This window comes from Neodiprion fabricii, chromosome 3 (genome assembly GCF_021155785.1).
Source record: "Neodiprion fabricii isolate iyNeoFabr1 chromosome 3, iyNeoFabr1.1, whole genome shotgun sequence".
Lineage (NCBI taxonomy): Eukaryota > Metazoa > Arthropoda > Insecta > Hymenoptera > Diprionidae > Neodiprion > Neodiprion fabricii.
This window is the reverse complement of record NC_060241.1, coordinates 38,208,602-38,230,793: the sequence shown is the minus strand read 5'-3', so window position 1 is coordinate 38,230,793 and position 22,192 is coordinate 38,208,602. Positions and strand designations below refer to the sequence as shown.

Here is a 22,192-nt window from a genome sequence, read left to right as displayed (position 1 = left end):
TTTCATTCATTCGTCATATTTATCGCAATAAATTTTCAACTTCCGCTTTAGTTCTTACTTCTTTGCCACGATTCTTGCAACTGATCGGGTCGCACCTCGTCCTCTCCGAGGGACGATCGTTACGTCAATACTTTCATTGAGCCTATGAAAGTATCCGTACGAACGAAATTACTCCACTGCTGCACGAGTGTTATATTCACTCGTAAATAACCTTTGTGTCGTAATTATTACTCATGTAGACTTTTTTCACGCGGTTTACAGTTTTATTCGTTTTTTGTTTCGTATATTATATATATATATATGTATACATGTATGTATGTATTTACATATATATATATATATATATATATATATATATATATATATATATATATATATATATATATATATATATATATATATTATGTTATGTACGTAGGTATGTACGTAACGCAGACGCAGGCGGAGTCCCTCGTGTTTGAAAGTAGGTATAACGATAATAAGGTACATTTGAAATGAGAGAAAAATGAATAGAAAAGAATTCTCTTCATGTCGTATATGACAACATCATGCGGCGATCAGTCCTTGCAGCGCGAAATTTATATTCAGAACAATAATAGCGAGTGAGAGGCGCGAGAGAGAGATAGAGAGAGCTAGTGAGAGAGAGAGAGAGAGGGGGAGATTGATTACAGTAAAAAACAAAACCCGTGAAAGATAAAAAAAAAACCGCGATTGCACTAGCACGCGCTCTCAAGATGTGCACTCTGTCTTCTGCGAGCCTGCCGCTGTCTGAACTGATGAAATTCAGCCTTCATGGCCTGGACCCTGGCCTCGATGTTGTCCCGGGTGTATCTGGGCGGCGGGTGATGAACAGGTACGCGTTCTTCCCTGGTGGGGGTGGAGGCGGAGGTGGGCGTGGGTGTGCAGGAGACGGGGTCGAACTCGTAGTGTCCGTCGACGCTGCCGGCGTCGAGGGATTTGTGGGGGGGCGGCTTGCCGCCCTCCTGGAGCTCGAGCCATCGGCCTATGAGGGGCGGCGGCGGGGGCCGATAGGGGGGCGGCCGCCACTCGGCGACGGTGCTGCCCGAGCGCGAGCTCTGGTTCTGCTGCGAGGTGTTCTTGCTGCCGAATCCGCTGCTGCTGCTGCGGCTCTCCGGCGAGGTCTCGAGGTCCGGCGAGGCCGCGAGTTCGGGGGCGCTCCGCGCGTGGCGCGCGTGTCGCGGCGGCAGCCGGGCCTTAGGCCTCCCGGCGGTCTGGGGGGGAGACGAGGTCGCCAGTGGCTGGACGGGGATGAAGCGGCGGGATTCGGCGTGGATCGCCCTCAGCGAGGGAAGCTCCTGACTGTACCGCTGGTGCATCGAACGGAGCTGCAGGTATCCGGGGGGCGTCGGGAAGGATCGCTCGCCCGAGGATGGCTGCCGCACCGAGCTCAGGTCGCTGAAGTACATCGGGGACCAAGGGACGTGCGGTCCGGTAGGCGAGCTCGCGAGGAATCGCGGCGAGGCGATCGTGTGGACGGCCAGGGCCCGCGGGCCCGCCGATATTGGGACCGTCGGGTGTCCCGGAGCCAGCGAGAGGGCGCTGCCGTCCGAGCGCAAGCTCAGCTGACTCGTTCCCACCAGAGGGCGCCGCCAGCAGGCGTTGAGGCGGCTCGTCTTCGGCAGGAATCCTCCGTCGTCGCTGCTCGATGTGTCCAGGACGCTGTTGTTGCCCGAACTTCCGCCCACCGAGTCCGCGATGACGAAACGCCCGTCGGCTGCTCGAGATATCTTACCAAGCGGACGGCCCCGCAACGAGTCCGGCGTCCTCGGCGTCAGGTTCTCTCGCAGCAGATTTAGACCTGGTACTCGGCCTTTTCCAGGTCTGCGGTAGACAGGTTTTTTTCTTGTTAGACACCACGCTTGAGACATTAGTTACGAGGGCGCGCAGAGATGCGGTGGAAAGTTCGAGTCGTGAGACTTCCGTTTCGATCGTTACTGTTTTACAAATCAAACGCGAACGATATCCCCGTGAGAATGAATTTAAATATTTTTTTGCGGCTGGTATTAACAATTTTCGGTGGTTCGCACTTCGATTTTCACCCTCGTACTTGAATGACACACGAAAAGGTTTTTCCCGCACTTTATGGTACGAATAATCCGAAACAAAATCTGGCCTCTGGGATGACAATTATATTGAGAAATTTATTGAAAAGTGCATATACAATATAGATCCAATGTCGGTTCGGATTGAAGAATAAATTTTTTTCACTCTAAAGGTAAGAAACGGATAATATTGATTCGGTTGAACGCTTTGTTGGTAAAAGCGATCGAACTTGGTTCCCTCGCATCTCTGACACTGGACAAAAACATGCAACAAAAAAATAACAACAGCATAAACAACACAACGACAACAAGAACAAGAACGACAACAATAACAGTAACGAGCATAACTAAAAATTAAAAGTAAATCATAAGGTGAACAAGAAATAACAGAATAATAATAATAATTACAGGCAGAAAGGAAGTAGTCACATGCTCATGCGCGTTCCGGTGCAAAGTGGTTAAGGCGTGACTGGATTTGATCTTTTTTTCTTTTTTTTTTTAGTCAAGTTATTTCTTTTGTTTTTTATTCTTTTTTTCGGATCGTGTATTCTTTTTTTCTTTTTTTTTTTTTTTTTTTGCAACTTTCAACGTTCAATATTTGTTTTTTTCTTTTCATGTGGTGATAATTGTGGTTTAGGTGCTCCGAAACTCGTCACCTTTTTTCCTCCTTCGGGTCCAGCAGCAAGGAAAGATCGGGGAGAGAGAATGTTGTAACACAACGATTACATTCACAAAAACCAATATGCTGATAATGAGAAGGAATGATAGTAACAATAACGATGATTTAACGATAATATAATGATGATGATAATAATATGATGACGATGACTATATAATGGTAATAATAACAATAATCATATATAAAATGCTAAATAATCGAACTCTTTACTTTTCTAGGCGGTGGTAGGGAGCATATAGATATACAATTACGGGGCGTTGCATACTTATTGAATCGAAAAGATTCGAAGGCGGTTGGAGACGATTCTAACATAAAAGTGAGACTTCTGTGTTACCAGTGAATTGGCAAACTACGCACGAAAATTGGCACCCTTGGGAGCATTTTTTACCGCTTCTATTATCATTGAAGTTCGTGACGGTAGTTGAGGTAAAAATAATGCCGAGTGGCAAGGAGGTGTGAAAAAAAAAAAAATGAAAAAGAATCCAAAGAATAATTTTTGCCCGATTCGAGGCGGACGGAAATTTGAAATTTTCAACTCCGTGAACGTCACGTGTGTACGTATAATGACTGTAAGTACCTCAGTGATACATCAAATAAAGTGATATACTTTAAGCGCATCGTTTCATTCGCAGCCGGCGTACTTGCGTATAGTTGTAAACAGCTTTGGTCATTTATGGTGTAGCCATTCCGCAAAGGAGCCGATAAAGAGTGAAATATAAAAATTTATATAAAAACAGATAGTCGTACCAGCTGTGTAATATACGTGTTATCATCAGCGTCATTCAGGGAAGCTTCGGTTCGTTCAATCAACGCAAGCACAAAGGTTGCAATAAAGGTTGTACCACGAAAGAATAAGTAAAGATAGATGAAAATAGATAGAACAAACGGTATAGAGAAGAGAAAAACAATATTGGATCGGAACACTTAAAGAGCGGCGTAAAAAGTGTACGTGTATCCAGATAGAAGTGCCTATTGATTATTGGAAATCCTATACGCTGTGATGAATATGAAACCCGGCGCACTTGTTGTGAAATTGAAACTAGAAGAGGCGTGGATAACACGGGGGCAATAAGATTTTTTATCTGGATACAGGCTAGAGAGAGAGAGAGAGGGGGGGGGGGGGGAGGTGGAGAAACGTTTGGGAGTACCTACTTCTTATAGGGCGTCTAGAAGCGACAAACTGAAAAGATGGAGAAAAATGATTTAGAATCGTCAAACATCGTCGCTGAAGCTCACGACCCACCAACGGGGCCTCTTTTCCTGTCCGATCATCGTGCGGATAGAACGAATCAACGGAAGGGAAGAAGTTAAGAGAAGTTAACGTGCAAAAGTTCGAATCAACTCTGCCTAGCTAGAAGCTAGAAGGGCGGAGGGCAGTTGATGGGGCGACAAACCGTGAACCTAGAGACCAAATTAGTCGAGACCGTGAGTTCAGCGAGTAAATATAGAGCGAAGCGTTCGGGACTGTTCGTGGTCAAAGGGCTGTCTTCTTCCAGCCGAAGGGGCAGGGCTAGACGCCCTTTGACCCTATGTCTTGGCCAGGCAAAAAAGTATAAGAAACGACTAAAGTGAGACGTAGTAAGTGATGTAAAACTGAGATTCAACGAATAATTTATAACGTAATAAATGAACAACGATCATCCTATACGAATTATTATTAAGTAACTTCATTCGAGAGGCACGGATGCTGTCTATGGTATGTATATACATACATATATAATATGTGTGTGTAAGAAACAAGGTGAATAAAGGAAAATAAAATAAAAATTATACGTAATACGATATGTATAAGAATCAACTATTCGATAAAATACGTTGTTAAAAATCATCTATCACAGTATCTAGACGTGTTATAATACGGTATAATCTCTATTGCTTATCTATGTACTCCCTAATCCGCCAATCAGGTAGGTAGGGTACTGACTGGAAGAACTAGTGATCCTAGCCGTTTGCCTGTATCGTTTTCATCTACGTTCAAGACAATCATCCTAATTGGTAGTAGATTAGTGGTAGTAGATTAGTGGTAGTAGGTAGGCAGTAGTAGTAGTAGTAGTAGTAGTAGTAGTGGTAGTAGTAGCAGTATGTAGTAGCGGTAGCGGTAGTGGTGGTTTATCGGCGAAGACGTGGCTAAGGTCCTATATATCGAGGGTGTCGTCGACGGACATCGCATCGCACGTTGGTCCGTCGCATATTCCGCATACAACAATCCCGAGTTCGGCACTAGGCGTCGCGTCTAGGCGAAGCCCGACTCTCCTCCTCGCTCTATTCCAACTCTCCGAGCCGAGGCGTCGCGACGTCGTCGCATCTACGGTATCGCCGACGACCTGGAGGGTAAGACGCAGAGCTCGTCTCTCGGCCCTTCGGCTCGTCTCGGCTAGCGCAGGTTCGGCTTACTGTTCCGCCTCTCAATGATAAACACGCTCTCGTAATCTCTGTTATCGAGGTGGAGGGCGTGGTGGGCGTGATGGCCCAGATGGTCGCGGTCGTGGTTCGAGGACGCCTCCTCGGAAACCTGCTCCGGGGTAGCCGCGGTGCCCGTGGCATTTGCTGGGCCGGTTACCGCACTAGCGATCCCCGTTACCGGGGCTACTTGCGGAGGACGTGGCTGAAGTGGTTTCTGAAGCAGTTGTTGCGGTTGCGGGTTCAACGGGCTGCAACGGGTCAGCGTCGATACTGACTCGCCGCACGAGTTTAAGTTTGTCGACCTACAGAACACACAGGACAATAGGACACCTAGTTTTGCGTGTGTCCAAATGTATTTTTTTTTTTTTTGTCATTTCCAGATAGCTATGAACCAGCAGCTGCTGCTAGTGATGCTGCTGCTGCTGCTGCCTAGGTAATCGTTACACACGTATCTCTCTTTTCTTTCTTTCTTTCTTTTACAATTTTCCTTTCTTTCTTTTTTATCTACACAAGTGCTGGCACCGGCTGAACCGTCGAACCCGTTCTGGATATTTTATTTATTCTGCGATTCATACATTCCCGTGGGGATTGTCCGATTTAATCTACATCATACGGTAAATTTTCAAAGTACGTTGTTAAGGAAAATAATTTTAATGTTGATAGAAAAAAAAAAAAGAAAAACATTAATCGCCGGTGGAGGAAGATTGTTGCGAAAACTTTTTTTTCTCTTCCAATTCTCAACGGTCTGATCGAATCAATTAAAAGAATTCAAGGTTTCCTTCAGCCAAGTATGAATGTTTCTATTCTGCGAACTCTGATCGTTTCGGAACAATCACCACTGACTATTATTTCCAAACAATTAATAACCTAGGGTGTCCAGGAAAAAGGTGTAATCAAAGTTCATGTCAATCATAGATTTTTCATCACTATCAAACTCTGTTCTATATTGTTAAAATAAAAAATCTCCAAAGCAGACATAGACTCATTTTCAAACGATTTCAAATTTTCTTGAATATATATATGTATACAAATATGTATATTTTTTTATAACCAAGAGAAGGAAGTCGTAATCGTCGTCTGTTCATAAAATCCGATCTGCTGGGCACCCCGTCGAAACGAGAAAATAAAGTAACTGTAGACAGTTGACTGAACTGACAGGAAACGAAATTACACCAGGAACAAAGTCTTCGGCAGATACGATTTCGAATAAAAGTTAAAAGGATAAAATAAGGGTGTTCAAGGTGAAAAAAAAAGAAGAAACAAGGAGAGGGACGAAGAAAGAAGAAGAAGAAAAAAAAAAAAAAGAAACGGAGAAATGGCAATAACTAAAGATAATCCAGAATAGGCATCACTGCAGTCGTATTGTGGACTTTTGGATGCCCTTAAATAATAATTGTCAATTATTTTCTTTTCTCTTCTTAAGTACACATAATGAAATCAGTCCTGCTTTGAAGGCGACTGATGCACTGGCGTGATTAATTTTATTTGTACGATTCGGTTCGTCGGAAGATACCGCTCTCTCCTTGGAAGATGAAAATCTAGGGATTGTTTTTTTTTTTTTTTCTTCAAATATATACTTCTTAATTTTTTTTTTTCAATAGCATGTTGCAAAAAGCCACTCCTCTTCGTCCAAAATACCTCTGCTGCGGTTAAGTCTGCCTGCTCGTTATTCATTTTATTTATTTTTTTAAATAAATGTCTGTTTACTATTTTTTTCTTTCTATTATTCTAAAAGCTATAGTCGTACGGTTTTTTGATATAAGGTAGTGAAAGAGAATTCACATCAGTTAGACACTGGAGAATATTACATGTATGGTATGTATAGAATACGTTACATATAAATATGTATATATATGTATTATATATATATATACATATCACCTGTGAACAATGATATTTGTATATACACATCTTGCTATCATTGGTTAAAGGTTTTCTTACTATTATTGTTGTGTATAAGGTTATAATCATTATATTGTAGTCACCTATTATAAGGGACTTAAACTCTATCTTACTAATCATGTGTATATATGCTTGTGAAATATTGTACTTGCAATTATATGTGTGCGATAATAAATTTGTCACACGAGTCTCTGCAGCTCGATATGTAATTATCATAATCATTGTTTTGTTACGTTAATCAGTGGTTTAGATCTACGTTCATACGGTCAATTAATACAATTCTGATCAAATTTTGTTGCTGAAATTAAATAAACATTGAATATCAAATTTGTGGAAGTTGTGATATTCTTCTACTCCATCGTAAAAAATGACGCCTTTCTTTTTGGAAACGAATTATCTCGTAAATAAAAATAATGTTCTTAGAGATGAAAAATGCTTTCCACTGAAAGATTGATAAAATCTGCCGAGTTGAAAAGTTTCGGAAATTTCGCAATAGTTTGCAAAGGATCGATAAGATATTTCTGAATATGGAAAATAGCGAAAATCAAGCGAAAACTTGTATGCACGAGCTTCGAAAACTTTCTGTTGGCACTAATATTTTTCGCGCGCACTTTTGTGACCCTGAACACAGGGTCGATGAAAAGTATTTGCAAGTACAACATCGTCGAGGATTATTCTATGTACGGTGGTTACATCTGGAGTAACATCCGGTGAGTTAACACTGAAAAACTCACTTTTTCAAAGGCACTGTTCCCTGGGGGCCCTGCCCTGCGCCGTTCCTTGAATCAGTGACTCGGCAGGCCACCATGTTATACGCTGAAAGCAGTTCTACAATGTTACAAAATTATGTTAACCACGCAAGTGTTCAGGTGTCTGGTGCTTGCCTGTTCGACGCAAACGTCATACGCCAAAAACCCCGCTAAAACCGCGCCTAAACTTGTCGGTAATAAAAGAGAAAGTCAGTCCCGGGCTCTAAGATTCATTCGGATTAGTAAATTCAGCCGTCTCGATGGTTTCCGGTTCGTCGGTCTTCGTCGGTGGCTCCTCTTGCCGATTGAAAAGTTTCACCAGACTCAGACAAGGACATTGATCGGAGGCTTGCTTTACCGCATGATCAAGTTCGCACATCATCAGGCTGCCTGGTCAGGGCCTGACCAGAAATGTAGCGCGTGGTTCTAAAATGCCCTGATCGGGCTGAGTTCAGGTACGATGGTCAGACCCTGATTAGGCGTTGATCAGAACTGGATCAGGGGCCTCATCAGGCACTCAACAGGGCAGGTTTGAGGAACTACCTGATCAGACTCGAGTAACGAATGTTCAGATATATTAATTATTGAAATATACGTAAGAAATAAGTCAGTTTCGTATCAGACGCACAGTTAAGTCTACTAGAAGTTACCAGCTAATAACTGGAGGTAGATATCTACACAAATAATAAACCGCGATATGATATTTCGTACGAACTGGTACGTAGATGGCCACACTTTATTACAAGTGGATTGATAATTTTATCCCGAGAACGCCAAGGACTTTCACGACGCCTGGCGGCTACTCTCGGTACTTGCAACGCGTCAGGTTAAATCAGTTACGTTCTACTCAGACATGCCTGATTTAAACCTGCTCCAGGGTCTGCTGGAACATCAGGCTAGTCTGATTGAATTTCTATTCGGAATTCTCCGCTTGGATTTAAGTTAGACGTAAAAGCGGGCCCGGGACGGACAACCATGTTCGTTAAATGATTAGTTTCGAAGGCAAATCTGCGTTTCGATTCACGGTTTGTTGTTTTTTTTTTTCTTTTTTTTTTCTCGTTTTTCATGGGGATGGGAGCGAATGACCGTGAGCGAAGATACGGGCTAATGTAATAAGGTGATTTTAACGTGAACCGCCACGAGGCGTACCTTTCTCCTGTTTTCGTCGTTTCCGTTTGTTGCATATTTTCACCGCGCATATGCTCAGGATTATCGCCACGATGAAGAACAGGATGCCGCCAACCACCCCGGCGGTTATCGCTTTGTGCTTTACCCTCGCTGGAACCGGAAACTTCACTTGGTCGCTGGCCCCGTAGTTCGTTTCCGAATTCGCGAAGACTTGGAAGTGGTACGTCCGTCCTCCGACCAGACTTTTCACTGTTGACAAACACCCTCATTTACGTTATAAGAACAAAAGTGGTAGTGGTTAATCTGGCTGAACTTGATGGGCCGGAAGAAAAATTTATTAAATGAAACGGTTACTTTTTCTAATCTTGTTACTTGAAAACTACTGGACCGATCGAATCCAAAACCTAATCAGTTTTAAGTTAAAAAGAGCGACGTTAATTCAAACCAAGATCGTGAAAATAGGTTCATTTATTCTCGAGATTCGGTTGGAATCGAGATCGATCGCAAACACGCGTCAACCACACGCAGCTGGGGCTGTTCGAAAAAGGTCGAAGGTGATTCTTGGGATCTGAAGACTGGTGAAAGCTAAAAATTGAATCTTTGGGGTGATTATGACGACTTGATCTCTACTTTCTCTGAAAACAGAACAGGGAGTATAGTTATTCGGAAGCAAGTAAGCACACATGCGGAGTATTTTCCTCGTTTATCGTTCCCCTGCTTGGCACTAAAATTGATGAAATTATTCACCACCGGTGGAAACAAATATCGCCGTAGGTGGCGTGAGACGAGGTTGAAGGTGCGCTCGTGGATATTGGCTTTGATGTATATTCGCGTGCATAAACCGCGCGTATGGATACGCGCTACAGACGTATAGGTGAATTTAATTAATACACGGGAAACAGAAGGGCAACGTATGGCGCCCCAGAAGCGGAAGACCTCCGGCCGCGATATTGCCCCGTCAAGAATTTCTCCGCACAGACTCCGGGAACCAAGGCTAAGGATATATATTACAGTCAGTCATCCACACAGGGAATATGTAATTGAATATCCGGAGGAGAGAAATCCTCCTTCAACCGTGAGGAAGTCTCGGGTGAGAATTGCTCGGAGATTTACAGCTCGAGCATCACGGCCGTCTGAATCATACATTGCCCAAGTATTATGGGAAGCGAGAGGTGAGTTCTCTATTCCTGCTACAGTCGTGCATTATTCTGTCATGGGAAATGCCTGATTAGAACATCAGGGTATGTCTGTCTTTCTTTGATAAGCTTTTAAAACTCTTCGTCATTGTCTGTACGAACGCACATTGGGACTAACGATAAGAGGACTTGACGAGTCAGGAGACATTGACTATTGGAAATTGGTCTTACCCAGGAAGCTGGTTTCCTCGGGACGAATTTGCCGTCCTTTGTTGAGCGTTTTCCACTGGGCGTCAGTTTTGTACTTTATGGTGTAGGACTGTACCAGGTGGCTCCTCTCCAGAGGTTGTTGCCATGTGATGAGAAATCCGTTGCTGATTTCGGTTATCGTCAAATTTCTTGGCGGACCCGGTTTAGGTCCTGGTCATATATACACAGACGTTGTAGATGAGGAATATCTCTGCTGGGTTTTAGCCACGTTTAAAGGGTGGTTATTGCGCGAGAAATTGCAAATAATGCTTGCTAATTATCCGGATAAAGATTCGCGTCTGCACATGTGCTGCATGAATTCCCGAGATGGAAAAAAAAACTTGATGCCACTTTCAAGCTGATAGTCAAATAGCGTAAACAGCCCGTTGACAATGGGTATGTTATACCAAGCATATACGGGGTTTCTATACGAATCGCGTAAAAGTGATTCCGCGTAATGTATCGTCCGCACACCCGTATAACACCGGTAATTTCTAAGCGCGTTGCATCTCATTCTGACAGCGATGTACCACCATCGTCATGTTATGGGTACGACCATAAAATGGTTTTACGATCAATAATGGCCCCCGCACGGCTGTAGATCTGCTCGATCAAACTTAATCACCCCCTCCCCTCCTCCCCCCAACCCTTGCCCGTCTCATTCATTGCGTTTACACGTAATCGTTCGATTTGCATTGTTATTCGGTTTCTCTTTTTACTTTCTTTGTACATTTTTTCCTCTACGATAAAATAAACTTGTCCATTCGAGCCACTGACATGGTGCGTGTAGACATACTATTGTACCGGGATTAATCGACGATTGATAATGAATTAGTGTGAAATTTGAAACACGTGTAATAACGAAAGCTTGAACTGGAATGTGGAAAGTTGGTAACGTGACGTGTGAGTATTATAAAAACGAAAGAATAAAATAATGAAAATACCTTTCGGATGGGCGGTTGATGGATGGACGGGGGGATTTCCTGTGGAATCAGTTGGTAAAATCTGAGTACTATTATCTACAATGTCTGAAATGAAAGAGAAGACAAAAAGAAAATGAAGGTGTCAATGGGCACGTGAAAAATGTAACGGTCTGCAAGCTTTCACGTCGGTGGCGTCAACATTTAGTTTCTTTTTTTTTTGTCTGTTTTTTTTATATTTGTCAGGACGAGGTAGGGCGCATGAACGGCGTCGAATGAAACGAACAAACAAAAAACTCGGCAACGATACGAAAAATAGTATAACAAAACATCGTATCCAAAACGTAAAAAAAGACGCAAACATCTAAAAATCGCTACTCCGAACTGAACAATTTAATATGCAGCAGCGGCTGAAAAACAGCTGAACCTCGCGAAATAACCAAAACTGAGGTGATTTTTTTTTTTTTTTTTTAACGTTTCTTCTCACTTTTGTTTTTCAAATGCCTTACCAGTTTGATCGGGGGTATCAGCAGAGCCACCCTGACCAGCCGAAGACGTTCCCCCAGACTGTAGTCGGACGTCTAGGGAGCCGGCATTGTGAGAAATAGAGGGTCAAGTTTGCGATGTTTTGTTGCGTTTGAAAGTTTCAAAGTGAACAAGCCTTTCAGCGTCGTTATAGAAATAGCGATATTTTTGGTGTATAAAATTCTGTTGGCGGAATTCCGTCCGATGTAATAATGAACTTCTGAATTGGTTTGCCAATAAATTGAAGAAAGACTTTTTTCCCTTGGGAAATAATCGACACGTTTTAATTACATCTACGTTATCGGAAACGAAGTTCAAATATCCGTCCAACTCACCCAGTGTTCGAATCGTAATCACTTTACTGAGCATTCCTTCGCCGAGGGCGTTTTTCCCTACTACTTGAAACTCGTAAACTGTTGCCGGAACCAGCCTGTTGATAGTGACCGTCGTGCTGCCTGATGGCGTGACCGGTATCGTCTCCCATTCCGAAGTCCCAGCTTCACGGTACCTACGGATCATCATAAAAGCTCTATATGACCGTTTAATCGATCGGTAAACAGCTTGCATTCTCATCAGAGTCCCGGAAAATTGCAAGACAGGGTTTTTTTTGGATCAGAATTTGAACTCACGACTCGTGGGAGGACGATATAATACGGAAGCAGTGTGACCGTGCTTCTCTTTCTTAGAAAGATCGATGGGTTCTGAATTTGTAGCAGGAATTTGGTTTTCCAATGCAATGGAGCAAATAATACCGTACAGATACCCGATCAATGCTTCTCCGAGAAACCGTATCGGAAAGATAACTTGTGCAGGAAGTTGCGAGTCTAAGCGGCAGTAGTGAACAAAGTTTTCCGGAATTTGTCGAGCCCACTGTGCGTGGGGCGATATCAGAGTTATATCGAGGAAAAGTGGAGCACTGTGTATACTTGATAAGTACTCTGAAGTAGGACGTCAGATTAACCCAGCCTCACTACCGGAACATGGTGTAGGGTACCAACGCGACCAACTACCGATGCGAAAATCGGTGAGAAACCTTTTGCGTTGGTAGTAAAAAATGGTAGAAAGGTCGAACTGACCAGATAGTGTAATCTTGCTTGTAGTCCGGTCCACCGGAGTTTCCCGGCAGCCATTCGAGAGTGACGGAGAACTCGGTAGCCTTCCCGGTAACGTTGTAGGGAGCGTGAGGCTGGCTACCCTCGATGACGAGCTGGGTGGCGACGACGATGGTGGCGACCTCGTTGGTGGCGACGCACTGGTAAAAGCCAAAATCCGACCGTCTCAAGCTGTCGATGGTCAAGTTGCCGCCGACGACCTTGACACGGTTACGCTGCAGAGGGGCACCGTCCTTCTGGAAAATTGGAAAGTCTCGAAAACGGAGATCGGAAGGTGGTTGCGTGAAAAAAAACCGGGCAATGCTCACTCGCTGCCACTGGATCGTCGGGTTCTGCGTGCCCTCGGCCTCCTGGGCGTCGCAGTGCATCTCGACGGTGTCGCCGACCTTCCGCTGATAGATGGGCTCCGGCTCGACGGTGAAGACCGGGGGCTTCCTGACCAGCACCTCCATCGGTCCCGAGCTGCCCTGCGTGCCCTGGGCGTTGTACGGGGTGCAGGTGTACCGACCCTGGTGGTTCTCGCTGACCCTCGTGAAGAGCAACGAGCCGTTGTTCATAATGACTATATCCTTGGTCTGGTAGGGCTCGAGGAGCCGTTTGTCCTTCGTCCATGTGACGTACTGCAGAGGCGGGTTGGACTTGATGTAGCACTGGACGACGCCGGCCAGCCGGAAAGGGAGGTACTGGATGGTCGGGGTGAAGGTGACCTTGGCCGGATCTGAAAGTCGAGTTATCGGCTGTTATCTGCTCGGCCAGACCACGATGCTGGCTGACGAGCAGCGAGTCCGCGAGTACGCACATTCGACGTTGAGGTAAGCACTGGCGCTCTGAGGTTCCCCGATGCCGTTCGTCACCTCGCAGAGATACTGCCCGGAGTCGTCGGCGCTGACCGGATTCACGACGAGGCCCCCATCCATCCTGATGGTGAACCGTGTCTCCAGGGCCGCGACCTCCTTGACCGGAGCCCCCTCGCGAAACCAGCGGACGGTCACGTTGCCCGGAAGAGCTTTCGCCTCGCAGGAAAACACCACCTTTTCACCCTCGAGCTTCGTCTGGTTCGTGGGGGGTATCATGATCACCGCTCCACCTGCGTCACAAATCGGATTTCTGATCGCGTTGAATTTTAATATGCCATTTCCGATGTGTTCCCATTTGCAGATGTCCCAACTCCTCCCCCTATTATACCTACCCTAAGATGGGGTGAATATTTCGGTGGATATTTGCAAACTTTATACCTACTCCGCCCGAAGCTTCTTCCTCGGGGTTTCGATCAATGCCCATTTCGGCGCACGATACACATTATGGTATTGGAGAACGGCCGCGACCAACTTCAGGCGGAAACGGAGAGGCAACGAGTCGCTTGGATTTCCGGCGTGACGTTGGAACGACGCGGGGGCGGGTACGAGGTACTTTGCGAATCAGCAAGCGACACTTCGGTGATGAAAACTGGCAAGTTTTAAAATTCCCCGTCGCGTTTCTTGCCCGCCTCCGCCTCCACCTCCACCGCCACCCCGCTTATAGTTGTCCTCGGCTCAATTCCGTGACGCTCCATAATCCCGTTTCTAAAGTTCCGCCTTTTTCCCGTGTCTGCATCGCGGGACGGGAAGAAGGTATCGCGTTTAAAAGTTTCATAACTCCGGAGTAAGGTAAAGTAAAGTATCGACGAAGCGAAGGGGAAACAAAGATGGAGGGGAGAGGGTGAAAGACAAGACAAACTTGAGAGCAAGATTGGTACGAAAAACATCTGGTAAAAGTGTGTCCCGTTTCTACATGGAATTACGCTAAAGTCCTCGGTGGGATCGTCTGGTTCAGGATATCGGTATCCTCCTACGGCTATTTCAACGATACACACATCGCTTCGTCCAGGAACAGAACAAGGATTCGTTTAACTTTATTTCTACCCTGCAGCCACCTCATCCTGACGCTCTCTTCCGTTTCCAAAAGACGAGCATGAAGGCCACCTTAAGCTCTGGGAACAAGGACCGCGTGTTACGCGAAAAGTTCTTTCATATGACAAGAGAATACCCGCGTTCCCGCTTCTCTTATCCCCCAGATTACCGGGATTCCCGACTTGACCTGCACCCTCGCGGATTTCAGCGCTCCACTTTAGTTCTCATCCACCTTGCATGCTGTAACAACGTATATTAACAAGTGCAGTTGATCTCTGGAATGATTCTTCCGAAGCTTTGTGGGCAGGAAAATCGACCCTTTATAAAGGCTTCATTGGAAAGTGTAACCGGTGTGTTGGAAGTAGTCTGTGAGATGTTTTCTTCGTTTAGGTGTGAAAAGGGGTTTGAATCATTGAATAACTCAAGATACTCTGCACTGAATCATTTCACCCTCTGCACAACTTGCTTGCACGAGCATTCGAGGCAGATTCACGCAAGTGGTTCGGCCGGTCGAGAGTGCATTGCAGAGGTAACCACTTTGTTTACCTGTCCTATTCATCCGCTTCGATCCTCGAGCTGGTTACCAAACACTGTGGACAAAACTCCACGATTCTTTGTATGCAGAGCTCGCGAGTCGTCACATTTGCGGTGTTTTCGATCGGCAACAAAGTGGAGAAACTGGCTTAGGGAGGAGCGAAAGAAAAATGGAGTCGAGATTAGAGTCGGACTTACCAGCGATGATTACTCGCGCTGTGTGACTGATCTGTCCCTCGCCGTTCCGCGCTATGCAGGTGTAATCGCCGATCTCTTCGGCGCGTATCGTCGCGATCCTCAGCTCCGTACCGTCGTTGAAGATTCCGATCGTGCCCGAGGGTTCAACAGGGTTCGCATCCTTGTACCAGAAGATTTCCGGCGTCGGAGTGCCTTCGGCCTGACAATTCAGGATTATCGCATCCCCAAGATTTACGTAAATTACGTCCTCGGGGGTGATGCTGAATCGCGGAGGAGCTTTTCGTGCCGGGGAAAAAAGAAAACAATTAGATTTTCTCCTCGCCTCTCTGCCCCTCTTCCTCTTATTATTATACTTCTTCGGGCAAAAGAATGAGGCGGAAAATCAAGGAAAAAACACAAACCCACAAAAAGGAGATGAAGAAGAAAAAAAAAAATGAATAAAAAAAATAAAAAAATTGAAGAACGAAACTTGAAATTAGGTTGCTCATAAATTATGGCCGGTTTTTGCCAGACGTCGTTATATACCTAATACTCGTGCTTTCATCTTCTCTACCTCCCTATTCGAGAGCAACTCTTTGTAATAAAAACTGGAACGTAACAACTGTAAAAATTTCGTAATGATCAATTAATGTCTACCCACCTCGCAGTTGAATCGATCATCCCTCATGTCCCTAACAATTTCTTTTTTTCCCCCCTCATTTTACCTCTCGTTTATTTCAACATTACGATATACAGCCGGAGAAAACTTTTATTACGAAGATATTTTGCCGAAGGAATCAATAATCATTCGCGGCAATGTCTGAACTTTGAAAACCGCACATCTGAAGAGAGAGAGTGAGAGAGAGAAGAATATTTCGTAAACAAAGTTTTGCGAAATAACGACGAATTGGTTCCCTTGAATCGGATACTCGTTGGAAATAAAAACCAATGAAGGGGAGTAAATTTGGCGTATTTGAACGGGGTTGACTGCACGATTGTGAACAGGGAGAAACACGTATAAGGGAGGAGAATAAGTATAGAAAGAATCCGGATGGACTGTTTGAACGATCAACGCTTCATCAATAATCATTAAATTCTCCTTAGCGGATGATAAAGGTCTGATTCGCGTCCGTGTCTCATACCTATAATATAATCCGGGACTTCGAGGAGGTTCGGTTCCGTTTTGTGTTAAAAAGGGGGGTAAGAAGGAGATAAGGAGTCAGGATAAAAAGGACGAGGAGACAACGAGAAACGTGAAGAAAAAAAAAAAAAAAAACGAGCCCGGAATAAAGACGCGAATAGTAGAACAAAGGTGCGGTAGGTGAAAAAGCGATTGGTTTGATTGTCCGTTGTCGATGCGGCGGGCGTCGCGACGCCTTTTTCGTTTCAGACGCGTGGTTTCGCCGCTTTTGCAGTGCAGACCCGGAAGCATTTATAACCGTTAGTCGCGGGACAGCCGAGGGAAAACTTTACGACTTTTTGAGGGACAAAAGGCTTTAAGTACTTTCTGGTCCCGCTTTTCCTTCTTCTTTTTTTTCTCTCTCTCTCTCTCTCTTCCTTCCTCTCTTTTTCCCTTCCGCGTCAACGTCCGCCAGTTACTCCCTTTGAATTCTTTGAGTGCGTTATAACGGCTATCAAAATGTTTCTCTTTCTCAATTCTTCCTCAGCCACTCGACGCCTCTCACTCTACACGTACATACTATCACACCTTATACTCTTTGCCTGGCAACAAGCTTTCGCATTTTATTTTCCTCTCTCCTCTCTCCAGACTCTCTCCCTTAACGTGCTCGTCGTACGCGAAACGAAATCTCCAAATGCTCGCCAAACCTAATTCGATTCCGTTCAACAGTTGCCTTCCTTGTTTACCGATGCAAAGTATCACTCGAAATTCATCTATTCACCTGCATCAAGCGACTCATACAACCACTTCCCAATGAATCTTACACGCGAACTTTTCAACTACTACTACTACTTCACGTGCTGTCGGTCTACCGAAGGGCCCTCCGACTTGAAGCTTCTCGGTGAATTCCGTCTCTACCTCGAAAGCTTTCGAAGGAAAGGTTGTCCTTGGTCTATTAGATGTAAGTAGAGTGTGAAAACTCACCGTGTACGTCGAGGTGGAACCAGGTCCCGTTCTTCTGACTGTTCGGCGATCGGTTCAGGAAGACGACCTTGCATTCGTACCAGCCCTGATCGCTCTCTTGAATGTTGGTCAGGTTGAGGCTGGCCACTCCGTAGGGTGAATTGGGACCGACCCTCGACACGCGACCCTCGTATCCCTCGCCGCTGTGGGTTGGGTACGACTCGTACCATATGTAAATCGGTATTCCCTGCCCCTTGCACCAACACCAACGCGCAACATAAACGAAGTGCCCCTTTCTGCGTCAACATTCGAGCCACCATCCGCCGCAATTATTGCCCTCGCAATTTTCATTTTCGTTTTACGCTTTTCGCTCTTATTTATCAACGATAAGCTGCACGGCCTCGGAAGATTGGCAATTATTTCTGGCGTTTTTCGTGCCTCGAAAGTTGGCCAAAATTTACAGTGAAATTAATTAACCTACGGTATACACATATAATGACAATAACAACAACATTAAATGATTCAATGAGTTTGATATAGATTCAGCTAGCTGCGTGTAATAACTGATGAATTTCACGGGTAAACTAAGCGTGATGAATTTTTTTTTTTTTTATTCTATTCTTTTTCCACTGTCGTACGAAGCGTAATCGTGCAGATGCAGCAACCTTCGAATCATACGTCTCGACGGCAAAAATATAACTCCAAGATCGATGAACGGTAATAAACAATATGCGACAATCGTCCGTTTGCGTGCCTGGCAACGATACAATGCGGGTATAAATTGATACATGCAGATCTATACGAGTGAATAAATGATCGGGTAAACAGTAATTTCCCGCGTTTCTTATTGCATTCGTTAAATTATTATGCAACGTGCAAAGAAAACATCCAGCGTTCCATTTACCTGTACAATATTGTGCATAATAATGTGTCTACAAAGTTCGCTGAAACAGGTATTGATTGGAAAGTCGACGGTGCGATTTGTTTCCCGTCAGCAATGAACAGAGCGCGATTGTTATTCACGAATCGAGATTATGCGTTTGCCACAATAATTCATTGCTATGCATAGCTGTAGGAAATACGCTTTATTGATTGTTCGATATTTCTTTATCTATAATTCGATAAAATTACCGATTTTTGCGATAAATTTGTTGTTTTTGTTCTTTCCCCTTCCTGAAAACGGTTAGTACAAGTGCACTTATTTTCTCAACAAACACCGAACGCGCCGCCGTTCTGTAATTTATTCCTGGCACGGTAACTGCACAGTTTGAAAAACATCTCTGAAATTTTTCCCTCGGTATTATTATAGAGTATGTATATTACAAACATACTTTCGCCTGTGAAATAGAATGGATCGAGTCGGGAAGGACGGTCGAGAACGCGTCAGAGCCACGAGTGCTAATTATTTTTCAATTACACAAGCAAGAAAGGAATATAAATTCTCTCTTCTATACTCTCTACGGTTCTTTACGGTGTTCACGTTGTGAATTCATCATCCCGGGAAATGACGAGAAAGAAGATGAGGAAAAAAACGTTGCCCGGCTCTGTAAAATCGTGAGAATAGTGAAACTTGGCGAATCTTTCAGTTTTATACTTTCTAGGATCCAGATCTCTTTTCGTATTAATTTCATCCCGATATTCCTCTGAGCTTCAATTGCATGGCCCGTCAAATTTTAAGAGAGAAAAAGGGATATACTTAGAAGACTGGCATCGAAAGCGCCTGTTATATTATTACACAAGATGTGGTTGGTACCGTTCTCTCGCATGCACGAAACTCAAATAAATTACCATGGCGAAGGGTGGCAACATGCTTCAATTCCGGACTCTATTATTCGCCTCTTACATTTTTCGACTCGCCTCTCCCTCCCACCCTCTCGCTCTATTTCAGCATACTTTCAGAGCTTCCTCCCGCTGCGAGATCCTGACGGCAATGCGATATTCTCTTTCAAGTGCACGCCGCACCCTTGCGGTCTACCTACTCGCATTATATGCTGTACCGAGTCACTGCAGCGGAATTATTCACCGGAAATAGGTCAGTTGGCTTGTTCTCCGGTTCGGCGCGTCCAAATTCAACGCTAATTCCGTTCCGCGCGTTCTCCATTTTTTTTTTTTTTTTTTTTTTTTCGGGGACGATTTTAATTTTCTTCAGCTCGAAACTTGCGGGTGTACATTTATGTGCTGAATCGTGAAACGGCGCGGTGTTGAAGTTCCGAATTTGAAAAGCTCCGAAAGCGTCTAATTCCGAATTATTTGGTGGCGAAAATTGAAGGAAAGAAATCGAACTTTGGAGAAATATCAAAGTTTCGAATAGTCGGAAACCCGACGGCGACTCAAAGTTCCGAAGTACAAGATTTTAGAGCAAAGTTTCGAAAACCGAAATACACTCACACAGCGTAGTTTACACACCAGTGGGTGTAAAAAATCGGAAAAACTGAAAATCAGAATGACCAGAATTCCGAACGTAAAAATATCGAAAATCCAAAACGAATATCAAAGTGGTAAAAATTCACCAAGCCTGAAATCCCAGAACTGAAACTTCAAGTTTCACCGCCAATAAATTCAGAACTCGGCGCCACGGAACTTTTCGAAATCGGAATTTCAACGCAGCCTTCACGAAACGAAGCTTGGAAGCATTTTAAACATTATTTGTTTTTTCTCGATTGTTTGTTTGATGTTAACGAAGTTGATTATGCGTAATTAGCCTGCAGGTGGGTACAGATTATTGTGAATAATTTGCCGGGGTTGTTTGTTGCTTACACAAACGCCTCTCCGTTGAAATTGGAGAAATACTCATCCCGCGCATCGGTAATGCGGTTCATGACCGACGTGCTACAGTCAAGAGCTTTGGAATTAATGGTACGCGAATTGAAGGTAATTCCCGTTGAAATTTTGTTAATTTCATTGAAGTTCGAGCGGCACCCATTCGCACCGAGTTATATCGAATTAAATTTCACGACCGTCACTCTCACCCTCGGTGGAATAATTATCACCGTCGGAATACAAGTTATTCGATACGCGGTAAGGAGGAATGTCGGTAAATCGATCGCGTCGATCCCCCTGAGAGTAAAAAATCAACTTTTCGTGTATCCGCGACTTTTCCGGGAAAAAAATCGTCGGGAAAAAGAACGACGAACATTTCGTCGAGTTTGTTCCGGTCGTTACATTCTCCTCTGATTATCACTCATTATACGTAGAGTTTCACGCGAGAACAGCGTCGACTAATTATTCTTCACTCGCGGAGGACTCAATTGAACTTCGAATTTCCCCTCTACGTATATAATACATCGATACGCGTTGTATCGTGAAATTTTCCCGCCAATTAGGGAAAATAACGAGCAACGTCGAGGTTGAGGGCAAGACCCTGGAAACCGAGGAAGGTCGAAAAGTTGGGTACAAAAAAGCCTAATTGCTCGACACTGTGAAAATACGAAACATTAAACCACCGGCGGAGATTTTTTGCAACCGTTATAATTGTTACAGTTTGTATTGGGCGGCTTTAATTCCATTCTGTGTACGCTCGAATTTCATTCTCGAAACGATTCATCGTCGGAAAAGTGATAAGACGAAGATTTTGATAAAGTAAGTGCCATTGTGCAAGCAATCTAGTCTATAACCAGAAAAGTCACCATGATGCGGATACGAATTTGAAAACATAGATTTTCATTTCTGAATACTTAATGAAATTGACAACATAGGAGAATCACACTTATTTTCTACAATTTCTTTGACGTCAAAATATTTGTATACCGATCATCTGCTTCTGAAAGGCAATAACTCGTTTTATTCGTTAATGAGTTCTCAAAAACGATTGGCCGGCTTCGATTTTGAGTAAGATTAATAATGTGTCATTGACGAATCGTAATGTTCGTCATCCTTAAGTTGTAAGAATTCAGTACATCGAATTACTTGTGCTAATAAACAAACTGAAGAAAAAATCCGTCTAAGACGATTTTTAAAGAATTTCTTTCGGAGTAAAATGATCTATTTATCATTGAACGATCGTACAAACTGTATTTACGTATATTTCGGTAAAAAGAAGTCGAACGATGCGGTTTCTTTAGCTTCTAAAAGATGAAAGCAAAAAAAATTCGAGCCGATAGATCGTTGTTTCAATTATTTCAACATTATTATCTCAAATTGTACGTTTTGACTCGTAAAACGTTTCGTCACGTCTTAATTTCTACCCATTTTCATCATTACTCGATGTCTGACGTGTTTATCCAAAAGTCTTTACTTTCGGAGAGATTCAGAATGATTATTTTTTTTCGTTTTCATTAATTTTCTAATCACGGGTGAAACTGGTTTTTCTCTCTGCTGCAGCGGAATTCGACTCCAGGCGTGTGTGACTCGAGTCTTGCACGTGTGTGGCGGGGTTGGGTTTGCCCTATTTTTAAGCCAACTAGAGGAGCCGGCACGGGTTAACCGGCAAACTGTAAATCGATATGTTCGCGCAGAGGTTCTCATAATCGGGTCTCGTTGGAAGAATCTGCATTGTGTCGCAGCGCTAAGCCGGAGGCTTGATCCGCTTCCGCTGCACTTGCACCTCGGGCTGAAAGCCTCTCCGGAAATCGAGTGGGTCATCCATTCGACGATCGCGCCTTTTTCGACGATCCGCGATGCGGATTCTCACTCTTTTCGATCCA

The 22,192-nt window shown here is 44.1% G+C and overlaps 1 protein-coding gene across 19 annotated transcripts in view; it reads right to left on the bottom strand.

Annotated features, from left to right (window-relative positions):
* Positions 1-341: 341 nt before the first annotated feature.
* LOC124179126 (protein turtle-like) overlaps positions 342-22,192 on the bottom strand; it is a 172,889-nt gene continuing 151,038 nt past the window's right edge. For 4 of the 19 annotated variants that reach the window (XM_046563234.1, XM_046563243.1, XM_046563237.1 and 1 more), the window contains 12 exons: positions 17,571-17,802; positions 15,488-15,763; positions 13,666-13,953; positions 13,175-13,584; positions 12,831-13,102; positions 12,090-12,262; positions 11,739-11,810; positions 11,254-11,292; positions 10,292-10,480; positions 8,946-9,173; positions 7,782-7,875; positions 342-1,842 (listed from right to left, as the gene is read on the bottom strand). In XM_046563234.1, the coding sequence (XP_046419190.1) occupies positions 717-1,842; positions 7,782-7,875; positions 8,946-9,173; positions 10,292-10,480; positions 11,254-11,292; positions 11,739-11,810; positions 12,090-12,262; positions 12,831-13,102; positions 13,175-13,584; positions 13,666-13,953; positions 15,488-15,763; positions 17,571-17,802 (3,399 nt within the window). In that variant the 3' untranslated portion in view covers positions 342-716. Of the gene's footprint in view, positions 1,843-2,610; positions 2,731-3,894; positions 3,923-7,781; positions 7,876-8,945; positions 9,174-10,291; positions 10,481-11,253; positions 11,338-11,738; positions 11,811-12,089; positions 12,263-12,830; positions 13,103-13,174; positions 13,585-13,665; positions 13,954-15,487; positions 15,764-17,570; positions 17,803-22,192 lie in introns of those variants that run through there. The other 15 variants (XM_046563238.1, XM_046563241.1, XM_046563244.1 and 12 more) reach the window with 13 other exon arrangements.